General features: G+C 41.7%; 1 protein-coding gene across 3 annotated transcripts in view; it reads right to left on the bottom strand.

The window, feature by feature from the left end:
• ctnnal1 (catenin (cadherin-associated protein), alpha-like 1) overlaps positions 1-13079 on the bottom strand; it is a 72561-nt gene that overhangs the window by 12855 nt on the left and 46627 nt on the right. For all 3 annotated transcript variants that reach the window (XM_072676070.1, XM_072676072.1, XM_072676071.1), the window contains 8 exons: positions 12266-12385; positions 10513-10602; positions 8941-9111; positions 8372-8572; positions 3810-3896; positions 3436-3594; positions 2540-2632; positions 29-179 (listed from right to left, as the gene is read on the bottom strand). In XM_072676070.1, the coding sequence (XP_072532171.1) occupies positions 29-179; positions 2540-2632; positions 3436-3594; positions 3810-3896; positions 8372-8572; positions 8941-9111; positions 10513-10602; positions 12266-12385 (1072 nt within the window). The remainder of the gene's footprint in view (positions 1-28; positions 180-2539; positions 2633-3435; positions 3595-3809; positions 3897-8371; positions 8573-8940; positions 9112-10512; positions 10603-12265; positions 12386-13079) is intronic.

Here is a 13079-nt window from a genome sequence, read left to right as displayed (position 1 = left end):
TGGGCTGGAGATGGCAGTGATAGCCTACCTCTGCGGCCTTCGAACACATCGTTGACCTCTTTGAGCAGGACGGCCATGTCGCACAGCTGCGACTCCCAGGCCTCACAGAACACGTCCAGGTTTTCTTTAGCTATCTTACTGTTGGGATGCAAGGCCAGCGTCTGTGCTGCTGAGATGATCTGATGGGGAAATGAGAGGGAGTCAGAGCATGGGGAAGGGAAAACGCTTCAAGAGCAGTTTGGACATCTGTGTTTAAACAGCAGTAATTTAAATTACTAAAGACTGCTGCTGTTTTAAGGCCAGAGCACACACACCAAACATTCTGAGACAAACTCCAACATTCTAATAGCCCCTGAATACAACAGCAGATATTCATTATAAGAAAAATGTGGATGAAAAATATGATGCATGGTTTAAGCCCTATTCAGACAGGATTCACTTTACATGGGATCCTGGGGTAATTCTCTTTTACACGAGAGTTTATTCCCGTCTAGATCAACTATATCTGTGCTTGTCTCAGTCTTCCTACAACCTGAATTACCTGCTGTTTTTCCACTGAACTCTGCAATGGAAGGATCATTTTAGACCCGTCCGCTGCTGAGTGCCATATTTAATCTCAGAGTGCCGGTATCACAGGCTCTCCAGTTGATATAAAAAAAAATTGCTAAAGAAAAACGAAGACAAAACTGTTTTTATGTTATTCACACGGTTTGAACCGGAGCAGCACCAACAGCTTTTTAAACGGGTAGTTTTACCTCATATAAGATAAGCAAAACACCAATAACAGGACTGCATCCATCCCAGGGGAGCGTAGTAAATAAGTCCTCTCCGCCCAAAACAATGGCAATATCGATGGCATTGCTTAGCAAAATAATGAACCAAACAGTGGAGTCAGTGAGCTGTTTACTATGTTTCAGTGTGTGAAACTACCCAACTGCCCAAACATCTTTAAAATCTTTGTTCCTTTGGTCAGTGTGCTCTGGCCTTTAGACTGAAATAGGACATTACAGATTCTCAATAGGACAATTTTCAACAGTTTCTCAACAGTAATACTATAAATATGCGCGCTATATTCATAAACTATAAACATAACCAGGACTAAAACACAGACATGGTTAATCACCACTAACAGTCTCAGTTCAGGCAGTAATTACCAGCTGCTTTTAGATGAGAATTATTGATGAGGTTTATCAAAATGCACACACAAAGCTATTGCCCCCTACTGCGCTCTTATTGGCTGCCTGACCTTTGAGCCTCATTACAAATGATAATGTGAAGTCATTCTCTATCAGAGAGGGACTGCTATACACACAGCTTATGGAGCCAGCAAACGAGTATAATCATAAATTACTCAATATTGTGGTGAATGGGCATGACCGAGGTCAAAAAGAGGAGTAGTACTTTAATTGAACTCTGCTAATTGACACTGCATACAGAGTTAGTGTTCCCATAACCAGTGGCAGCCATGACAGATTTATGTCACATGTTAATTTAAAACCATGACATTATGGTATCCTGCAGGACAGTTACCAGTAAAACGGCACCATTATACTACTGGGTATGGCATTACAGCATGTGAAATCTGTCATAACATGCTTATGTTAATGATCTGAACACTATTCTTGTTTGGCACTTTAAATGCATCCACAGTAGTGCTCACTAAAGCACAGCTGTTTTGCACTAAAAAGTGTGATTGTAGCCCTTTTGTTCAAATACAGATTTAAAATGTCTTCTAAAGTGATAATGCTACGCAACCACGCTGAATAGTGCTAACTGGAGCCATAAGGATAAATCAACAGACTAACCAAAGCAATAGCAAACTCCATTTCCCCGTACTTCCCAGAACACATAAGCTATATGAAGAAGAGTTAGAGGTTACGATCACTGAGGAGATGGGACCTTTAACTGTATACATGTTATGATATACAGTCATTGGTTGGAGCATGTGACCACAGGTCAACAGACTGTCATGGCCGGACTGCCATGGGTTCTGCTGAGGCTGCAGAGGACACAGTGTTACCAAAAGGTGAACCAGGCTTACCGAAAGGTGAAACAATGCCTGGTGTAATGAATCTCAACGTCTGCTGAGACGGGTAGCAGGCTCAGAATTTGGTGTCAACAGCATGAATATGCGGACCTAACCGAGCATATGTCAACAGTTCAAGCCAGTGGAGGAGGTGTAATGGTGTGGAGAATGTTTTCTTAGAACACTTCAGGCTTATGAATATCAATCTATTATTGCTTGATTGCCACAGTCTATTTAAGTATTGTTGCTGACCATGTGCATCCCTTTATGGTCACAATTTACCCATCTTCTAACAGCTCCTTCAGGCATGATAATGTACCATGTCACAAATAATAATGTCCAAAATTGCTAAACAAACAAACAAAAACGGCTTCATGAACATGACAATGGATTCAGTGGTCTTCAGTGGCATCCCCAGTCCCCAGTCCCCAGATCTAAGTCTAATAATACACCTTTGGGATGTGGCAAATTCACAGAACGAAAATGCTCCTAAACATCATCAGCTGTTGTTACCTGTGGGCCGATGACATGAAAGGTCTCTTCTGCATGGATACAGGTGATCTCCAACGGTTCTGTTCCAGAGATGTGGCATAGCAGTCGGCAGGTCTGAAAGCACACGGACACATGCACATGAATAAGCTTTAACACCTCCTTTATCTTAGGAAGAATTTCTTAATTAGCAGATTTGTGATAAGGGGTGTTGGAGAAAGACAAATATTATAGTATAAAGGAACGGGGCACTGCAGTCAGGCTTGAGAAACACAAGGGTTACAGACAGTAGAGCAACATGACGGCATGTATGTATACATACATATATACATACACACATATTATACATTGGCCTCCTTATACTGTGTTTTTCAAAGGTCACAACCCCACAGGACCACCACAGAGCTGGTATTAATTGGGTTGTGGGTCATTCTCAACACTGCAGTGCTAAGCACTGCTGTGGTGGTGATGTGTTCGTGTGTGTTGTGCTGGTACGAGTGGATCAGACACAGCAGTGCTGTTGGAGTTTGTAAATACCTCAGCATCACTGCTGGATTGGCAATAGTAGGAGTGTCTAATAGAGTGGACAGTAAGTGGACATAGTATTAAACAAAACTCCAGCTGCACTGCTGTCTGATTTAGTGAAGAACAGGGTTAAAGGAGGCTAACTAAGTATGCAGAGCAAAAGATGAACTACAGTCTTTAAAGTTAGAACTACAAAGTCCTATATGGAAAGTTAAGCTGAAACAATGGGGTGGTCATAATATTCTGATATATAACTGGCCAGTGGGTAGTCTTAAAGTACTCACAATACTTACTGGGCATGCTCACAGTGTATTGTGATTCAGGACTTAATATGATAACACACTATCATATATGAAGTGAAACTGAAGCTCCACTGAGCTTAAGCCTGTGCTCACCTCCACCAACTGCTCCCTCTGCTCGGTCAATGTCCGGCCATACTCAGCCACTGCCTCCAGGTTCCCCTCGCTTCCAGCTGCCTTCAAAGCCTGCAGCACCAGGTGATCAGAGTGAAGCTTCAGTAGTTCACTGGCCCTCCCCACCGCTACCTTATGGAGCTGAGCAGAAAAGAGGGATAATGGATAAAAGGCAGAGAGCAACAACAACGAAAGTGTGTGAGAGAGGGAGCAGAAGAATAGCGGGCTAGATAGACAGACAGAATCCAAGGCTGAGGAGGTGAAATGAAAAGATGGAGCAAAAGACAGTTACATGGTATTAATGAAAAAAAAATATATAGGAAAGACTGGGATCCATCAGGTGCCTGATGGCTCACCTCTCGCCTGAGCTCACTGACACTCTGACAGGTTTTCAGAATGGCCAGCTCTACTTCCTCTGTCACCTCTTTGGCTTTGAGCGACTGCTGCTGATGGAAAGGACAGAGAGAGACAGAGAGAGACAGAGAGAGAGAGAGAGAGAGAGAGAGAGAGAGAGAAGGAAATAGCAAGGAAAAAGGTGAGAAACAAGACAGAGAGCAAAAGCGATGACCTTTGACTGAATGTGCCTCAACCTTGCCAAAAAAAAAAAAAAAAACTCATAACATTCAGCGGTGTTTGACTGCACGAGTAAAAAGTGTGGTGCTGCATTGTGTGCACTTTCTAAAGCTGGGGAGTGGGGGTGTGCACTTTGTTAAACATGATAGTTTTGGAGCAGTGCTGTCATCAGGAGCCAGACAGGTGGGAGGGATCCCTTTCCGAGAGGATTACAGCAGGCCGTCAGCACAAACAGCAGACACACTGCAGTCTCCGACCGTTCCCATCCCCTAACCCATCCGACTCTACTTCCAGAAATCACAGTGTGCCTGGATGAGCTCTTATCACCTCTGTGAGCACACGCTCACAATACCTCTGCCACTCAGGGCTTAGACAGGTAGAACATAACGGGAAGGTGAAGGGCCCAAAACTAAGGAAAAGCAAATACAAGTACACTGACTATTAAAATTCATGTAGAACTGTGTGTGCCCACACTGGGACGGTTTCAAATACACTGCAGGTGTACAGAAAATTGTCTGAAGAAAGCATGGGTACCATCCTTCAGAGCCTGTGTTTGTACTGTGCCCTATTCACTTCCCCCTGCCATGACAGAGAATCAAATTGGACAAGCTAGTGAATGACTTCGAACACGTCGTTATGTGTGTGATCTCACTGCTGTGTGACTGCAAAGTGCAAAGTAGTGCACTATGTAGTGAATAAGGCACAGTTCCAGACACAGCCAGAGTATCCATTCATGCAATAATTGATTCTTATTCGCTTCTTCCTGATCAGTGTCACGGCCAGTCGGGATCTTTCTCACAATCACAGGGTGCAAAGAAGGAATAACTCCTGCACAAGACACCAGTCCATTGCAGGATACTCTTTGCACACACACTCACACCTAGGTGTAGTTCAGCATATCTACCATGTGTTTTAGGAAGGTGGATGGGAACCATTGCTCACACAGTGTGTCCACCTTAGCATGTGGGATAGGTTTCCACACACATACTCTACAACTGTCCAACATTGTCAGCACACTGTCCTTGTCCAATCCACCAATTATTTTATGACTTTAAATAAAATGGAAAGAGGCCAGAATGTAGCCATTTCTTCTGAAATCAAGGGTATTTAAAAATGTCATTCCGCTTTTGTTGGAGTAACTGTCTCTACTGTCCAGAGAAGTCTTTCTCTTAGATTCCGGAGCACTGCTGTGAGGATTTTATTGCATTTAGCGCCAAGAGCGTGAGTGGGGTCAAGATGCTGGATGATCAACAACCCACCTCATCCCAAACTCATTGGATGGGGCACCATCATTTCTTTATACCAGGCCTTATACCCATCTAGCCCAAGCCTGGCATTAGGCATGGTGCCAGTAGTTTCCTGTTTATCTGCTTCAGAGAGTCCTATTCTATTGGCAACACTTCTCTACAGTACTAGACAAGCTGTGTGTGAGTGTATGTGTGTGTTCGCACATTTGTGTCAGCAATGGGTGCAACTTAAAGTAGCTGAATCCTTTTATTATAAGGGGTGACCACAAATATTTAGACAAACAGCATACAAGTCCCTTCCTGCACATAAAGAAACTGCATCCTTAAGATGCACTTGGTTAGATGAGGCCTACAAGCCTGCTGGGTCTTTACATTACTGAACACATGAATGTCATCGCTGTCAGCAGGCACTCTAAAAGGAACGCTGCTTTACAATATGAAAGAAAAGTGAAAAGCTATTCAGAAGACCTAATAAAAACAGTAGTCAAGGATGAACGCACATGTATAGCTAAGGACTGTTACACAGCAGGGCTATATATAGGGGAGGAGGACTGAATGTTCTCGCAAAAACAAAAGGACAGGACATTTGGGGTGTAGGACTCTCTCCTTTATGAGGTAGAGAGAGACAAACAACTTCATAAAAATGTTCTTTCAGCTTACATCTGGGCAGCAAAGTTGTCCATCCTAATGCAGGATGAATAAATAATGAAATAAATCGTGTTTATGTCCAAACCCATTCGTCAAGTGAAAAACTGCACAAGGACAATGCACCAGAGGATCTGTGTGCACTGGATTCCTGAAATGAACAGGAGAAAGACACCTACAGAGTTACATTAAGCAATCTGTTTGGGTCAGGGGATGGTTTTGTCAACTGACTTAACTTACACAGACACACAGTCTGTAAGCACTGAATTAGCATAGCACCACTGGAGGGTTTTTTTTGTTTTTTGTTTTTTTAACCACTGGTGATCTCCATGTGCTCGGCCAAACATCATTTTTCTGATAGAGTGAATGTTTTCAATATCAGTAAACAGTTTGCAGGGTAATTCAGAGCACATTCACCCTCACTCATTACTTTCGTTCATCTGCTTCTGCACATTTATTAAACAGAAATAATACACTGTAACATGAAAAGGCAACAAAAGACCACATTCAGTGCAATTTGGAGTAACAAAACATCCAAATAAACACTTTAAAAATAAATCTTAAAGTAGCTCTATGTTAGGAAGAAAACTGTGGCATGAAGCTAGACCTTTTCTGTAACACACTGAGTTTATTGGGGAGCTCATAAGCATTAGTAAAGGTGCATGTTGGCTATTTAGGAAGAAATCTGATTACTGAGTGACTTGGGTGGACCTGGAGTTCACTGATCATCAGATTACTGAAGTGCTTGGAAAAAGTGTTGAACGGATTATTGGTATAATCTGATTTTCTGCACTTATCAGTTATGTGCATGTAAAGGCTTCGGATGTGGAGGATCACGAGTGAGTATAAGCTAAGTGAATAAGGTGCATATACAGGTGCAGGTGCAAAGAAATTGACGGAACTAATCTCTTTACCTTCTCCAGGTAAAAGCAGGGTGACCCAGCCCGTCCTGCTGGAAGACTGTCTGCTGAGGTCCCCTCTACCTGCGTCAGACCAGCTGCCACCTACCAGTCTGACCAGCAGCCACGCCAGACCTGTGGCACACCGTCCTACTACTGCTACCTGCCTAATGCCCATGTTAAAATCGACTCTAAAATAGACTCTTAACTATCTGCCACTATTAATATGACCACTATTAACTATCATTACTCTCATTACTCTGACCATCACTGCCATAACTATATTAAGTTCTACTACACCATGATTATTATATTATGATTATGAATATGTTGCACACCAGAACAGTTCAACAGTACAGGTGGTTTTGTTAACTTTTATCAATAATTTATAAGTAGTTCTGACCAGAGGAGGATAGGTCCCCCTTGTGAGTCTTGGTTCCTCCCAAGGTTTCTTCCTCCAGCGCTGAGGGAGTTTTTCCTTGTCTTTTTTTACCTTTTACTAATTACTGATTGTGTACAGCTGCTTTGTGACAACAGTTGTAAAACCCGCTATACAAATAAATTTTACTTGACTTGACTAAGGTGTTATGCAGGAATTGCTATTTAACCATTGGTCAAACCATTTTGGTGTTGGTATGCAGTTTTCTTTTTCCTCCAAACACAGCACTGTGCATTTGTGCTAAAACGTTCCAGTTCCCATCCTTTCCTGAACTCTACTCTTGTTTAATGTTTTTTTAACAGTGGACACACAACCTAAGCTTTTCTGCAGTATTTAAAGTCTTCTGTAGGTCTTATTCTGTTACCCCTGGGTTCTATCTCGTCTCTTTCAGGATTGTCCATTGTGCTCTTGGAGAGCTCTTAACAGGACTCCCACTCCTAGAGACAGTAACAATAGTCCTGAACTTTCTCCATTAGTAGATAATTTGTCTCCCTTCTCCATTAGTAGACAATTTGTCTAACCATGGATTGATGTACACCCAGGTATTCAGCAAAGCCACTGTAGCCTTTCCAGCTTCTTTCATCTCTGTAATATATCTTCTGAGGTCTTCTGAAAGGTACTTGCATTAAGGCATAGTTCACAGTAACCAATCTTTCTTGAGCAGAACAGATCTGTGCAGTAACCATGCTTTGTGTGCTTTTATTTAACGAGCAAAGCACCTGTAAAAGTCTCACTTCCAATCTCATCTCCTGAACTGCGACACCTTTTGCCAATTAGCTCTAGGAAGTAATTAACACCAAGCGTTACTTACTTTTTTTAGCCTGCACTGTGGATGTGTATTCAATGTGCTCAATAAAAGACATGAAAAGTATGACTGATGGAGTGTTATTAGTTTAGTTAGATTGGGTTGGTCTATAGTTGTAACTCAGATAATGATCAGACAACATCTTATTAATAATCAATGCAGAATTCCAGATATTTCCAAAGGGTTTACTTGCTTGTTTTGCAATTGTACCTGCATCTATATTTAGATATATAGAGGGTCAGAGATATGTTGCCATAGATCTGTTGTCTGTCACTACTGATTATTTTGTATGTGTGGTAGGATGTCATACCGCCTGGCTCCAAGTGGAGATGAGTTGCTGGGTTTCCTGACGTGTCATGTGGCACAGCTGCAGTATGCCTTCTCGCTGCTCGTGGCTGGTATAGGCCGAATCTGTGAAATCTTCAGTCTGCTCCACCAAGGCCTCCAGCTGTGCTGCCACAGCCTCACATGGCACACAGTACAGAGAGTCCCTCAGACCCTCCACCTTACCCTGAGACACATGCAGCAACTCAGTCAGACTAAACACTGGAATTATTACAGAAGGTTTAGTAAAATGTGAAATCCCATACATTTTTGTTTATTATAATCATTAAAAAATCATAATATTAACTTTCCGTAAATTAACCAAATTCTGTTTTAGAGAAGGCATAGCAGTATGTTAGGTCACTGAAAGGTGGTACTAACTGCTTTCATTCAAGTACAAACTTGTCAAGAGATGACCACATAAGTGCTGAACATAACAGGACTACATATTTTCTTTTAGAGAGATTTTATATGATTTTTTTATGAATTTGGAGTTGTTCCATTCTCTGTGTCTTCTGTAGTATCTGTGCACAAACCCTTGACCCATGCCTGCACCTTGAAGTCTTTAATCCCAGCATAGATGCTGATGGGCAATGTTTTGGCTTCACCACTAGTCCGGGCATCGGTCACAATCTCTATGACCTGGTCCAGGGCCAGACGCATTCGCTGGAACACAGCATCTTTGTTGATCCGTGCAGACTCACAGTCTGGGTGCCTCAGACACGTCTGGGGAAGGAAAACATCACCAAAGTGAGAACTGAAGCAAACATTCATATTTAGACATTTTCCCATTCACATTCCATTCACAGGAATCAGGTCCAAATACTGAAAACACTGCACACAGTCTCATTTCTGACAGATAACATGTTTTAACCAGGTGTTTTGAACTGGTTAAAAGAGACTTTTATTAAAAGAAAATATAAAGGGGAAATTAGGGATAATTAAGCTTTATTTGGTGCAGGTCTTCCTGATATAAAGAAAACGTTAACAAAACTGTATTTCCTAGATTAGGGTGAAGCAAACTTAAAGACAGGAAACACCCCATGTGAAGACCACTCAGATGTCAGTGGCACAGCATTTAGAATAAATGTATGTTAAGGCTTTACATTTTCAATAAATACAACAATAATCAGGATGTGTTTCTGATATGTTTGTCAAAAACAACATTTTAACCTTCTTATGAAGGATGAGGTGGGGGGGGGGGGGAGTATTGGATGGAGCACCATAATTCCAGAGAACACAGGTCCACTGCTCCGCAGCTCAATGATGGGGGCTTTATACCCCTCTAGCCCATGTCTGGTATTAGGCATGGTGCCCATAGGTTTATGTTTATCTGCTCCAGAGAATTCAATTGGCAATGCTAGACAAGCTGTGTGTCAGAATGAGTGCAACATAAAGTAGCTGAATGTATTTATTAGAAGAGTTAACCACACACATTTCTGTTATTTTCTCTTTTGGTTAGATTAGGACACTTCCTAAGAGTGGATTATTGTATCATTACTTTCATAACATGATCTATTTCAGGGGTCCCATGTCAGGCAAACTCACCCTATTTCAATGTGAAGCATATTCTGTATATGCTGTACATTATGTAAATATTGCATATAATAAAATACGGAACAGAATCAGTCTAATACACATTTTCTTTTTGCAAGGGCGCTAGCGGCACAAACACAGCCACACCCCCACCATGGCTGAAACCATTCATCTTTGCATTCACTCTGGTTCGGTTTAACTCTTGCTTTATTGGTAAGCTTGTTAAAAATTACACATGATGAGCGGAGCCTTCCGGCTGGGGTTGAACATTTTTAAACTTGATGGAGTAGAATCTCTGGTAAGTGTGTTTGGATGAGTTAGGAGTGTATTTAGGGGGGAAAATGTTCATACACACAGTTCTACATATGTTATAGTATTAATAAAAATGTTACTGTATGTGCTCATTTATGATTCTTAAAGACATAAAATTGGAATCGGCTCAGTCATAGGTTAAAAATCAGCCAAGAAAATTATAGTCAGTGCATTTCTTAAGGCTGTGAATAAAAGTGTAAATTTGGTGCACAGGGTTAGTAACCAACAGTGATCAAACTGCACTTAAAACAGCAGGTGGTATTCCTGCTCTGCACTGACCTTGGAAGCAGTGAGGAGCATCATAGTGCACTTTTCCAGCACCGCACGGGCTGCAGCCATTCGCGCCTTCTTTTTCTCATCCTTCAGGTCCTGGGAGACAGATAGGAAATGTGAGTAAGATTGCACTGCTATACGTTGTTCAGGAGCTGCCTAAAAGCTTATCGGAAAACTGGTTCATAGCCCAGAAATGTCTCTCTCAATAAAGCGGTTTGTTCAAGGTGCTATGAGGTGCATGCCCATTGCTCTATCTCTACTCCAGTTGTGTTGCCCTGACTGAATCAGACGTCCCACCCCCTGACCACAAAAACATGGTCACTTGATAAGGAACCGAGCTTTTGGGCCCCTGCGTATGCATACAGCATATTTCTGGGGGCTCTGTGGACCAAGAAGCCTGGAAGCAAAGTGCACAACCACAGTTCCCAATTGCTTCAACAGAGATAGAACAGATTCAACAGAAACGTTCTGGCAGGATCTTCAATCTCTGTAGCACACTATAGCTTCTGTAGGAAGACCGTAGCAGCTGAGATGCTGTATGTGTCTGTACATCTGCGCGTGTTTATGTTTGTCTGAGCTTTCTCTTCTAGGCTGTCTCACAAAACCAGATGTGATTATCTGGTATTATATTCCCCTTTATAAAACTGAATAGATGGGGGCAGCAGCAGATTGGCAGGATAGCTCTGCAGTGAGACAGATAGAGACGTGATGTGTGTGTGAAACACTGACTAGCAGAGCAGAAGCTTCCGGTTTGAAATAAGATTCTCCTATCTGCTCTCTGACGCTGTGTGCTCTTCACTGTGACTTTGCTGACTGGAACGATACATAGTAGGATCATACAGTAGGAACATATCGGCATTTGATTGAGAGATGGAGGTAAAATAACTAAATCACATGAACTGAACAAATGTCTTTGTAAAACAATCTTTAATCAAATTGAAACACAGTTTTCTTGTGTTGAAAAAGTTAGAACACCTCCATATTTATTATAACTTAAAACGCCTACAATTAGAATCAGACGACTAAAACAGGGTTAGAGAGGATTTTGGAGGAGCCTTATTTAGTCTTATTTAAACCTCAGGCATTTAGTTTTCTCTTGATTGTTGAAGTGAGTAGGATCACTATGGTCAGATCCAAAGAGCTCTCTGAGGCCTTCAGACAGAAGGCTGTAGATGCAGATGATTCTGGGAAGAGATTTAAAAAGATCTCAGAACAATTAGAAAATCAGCTGTTCCACTGTCCGCTAAATAACTGATTACTGGAGAACATTTAAAACTGCCAACAGCAGGGTCAGGCTGTCCTAGCAAGTTCAGCCCAGGGGTCTCAAACATTCCTAAAATGTCATCCACTGTGGCAAGATCTACCTGTAGGTCTAGTGATGTCAACGTGCAGCATGAACCATCAGAAAGAGACTGCACCAGGGCAAAAAAAAACTGTAGTCCTTGTCTTTGTCCAGGTGTTCTTTGGCAATATTGTACAATTTAACTTTTAATACATTTTACTCTCTTATAATTTAATTCTGTGAATTTATTGTAATGTATTTACTAAGCTTTGACCCTATTTTCAAATATCGGCATCAGTAATAGTGTTCATTACTTTACACCAAAATTACCAAGACTCAAAGTCAATTATGGGTCCTTTCTCTCTTTTCACTATGTGGCAAGTTTGTTTACACACACTTTCGTTTCAAGTCGAGAGTTGTGTGTCTGGGTTGAGTGCCGTGTTTTAAGTGTGTGTTTGGGGTAGCGAGATGACTCACATTTTGCCGGTCTCCTGTAAGGTGGGCGAACTCCACCATCTCATTACCAAACTGACTAAAGATCTGCACAAACTCCTGAAAGGTGCTGACTTGCTCCAGCTGCTGCAGTGTCAACAGCACCTGAAAGAACATACATATACATACACATATTCACAACATTACATTTATGATATTGCATTACACATTAAACGGGCTAATCCTTTAAAATTCACTCAAGGACAAAGACTCGTTAAAGGCCGGCTCTTCATGCATGTGTAAAGACTGATCAACACGCCAGAGTATTACAGAGTGTTTTTAATCACATCAGAACATTATGTTCATCTCGTGCCCTGTGGAACTTGTGTTGTTTTTGAGAAACAAAAAAATAGGAGAGTGGATCCTGACATGTAGACCAACCTCCACATTCCTATCTTATATCTCAGTTACACGCAATAGCTGCGCTTGTTTTGTTTATGTCACACGCCTCCTTTCCATGAAGCAGTCTTGGTGTTTCCTTTCTAGTGAGTCTTTTCATCGTGTAGCTACAATGTAAGTAGTATGATTGGCTGAAGAGATTCTTATTAATCACCATAACAGTGTGCAGAATTCACAGTTCGGTTCACACTACGATTTGAACATTACGGTAGGAGTTTGGAACAACAGGGGGAATAAAAAGCATAGAAACCCCCTGAATGCATGATTACATTTTTATTTATTTTTGTTTTTTTTCGTCGTCATTTCAGACATCAATCAGCTTGAGCGAAGCTTAGCAGAGCATGTTGCTAACTTGCTAATGGCTTACAGCTTAAGGCAGGGGTTCCCAAACGTTTTCATG

This window comes from Salminus brasiliensis, chromosome 3 (assembly GCF_030463535.1).
Source record: "Salminus brasiliensis chromosome 3, fSalBra1.hap2, whole genome shotgun sequence".
Taxonomy (NCBI): domain Eukaryota; kingdom Metazoa; phylum Chordata; class Actinopteri; order Characiformes; family Bryconidae; genus Salminus; species Salminus brasiliensis.
This window is presented reverse-complemented; position numbering and strand designations above follow the sequence as displayed.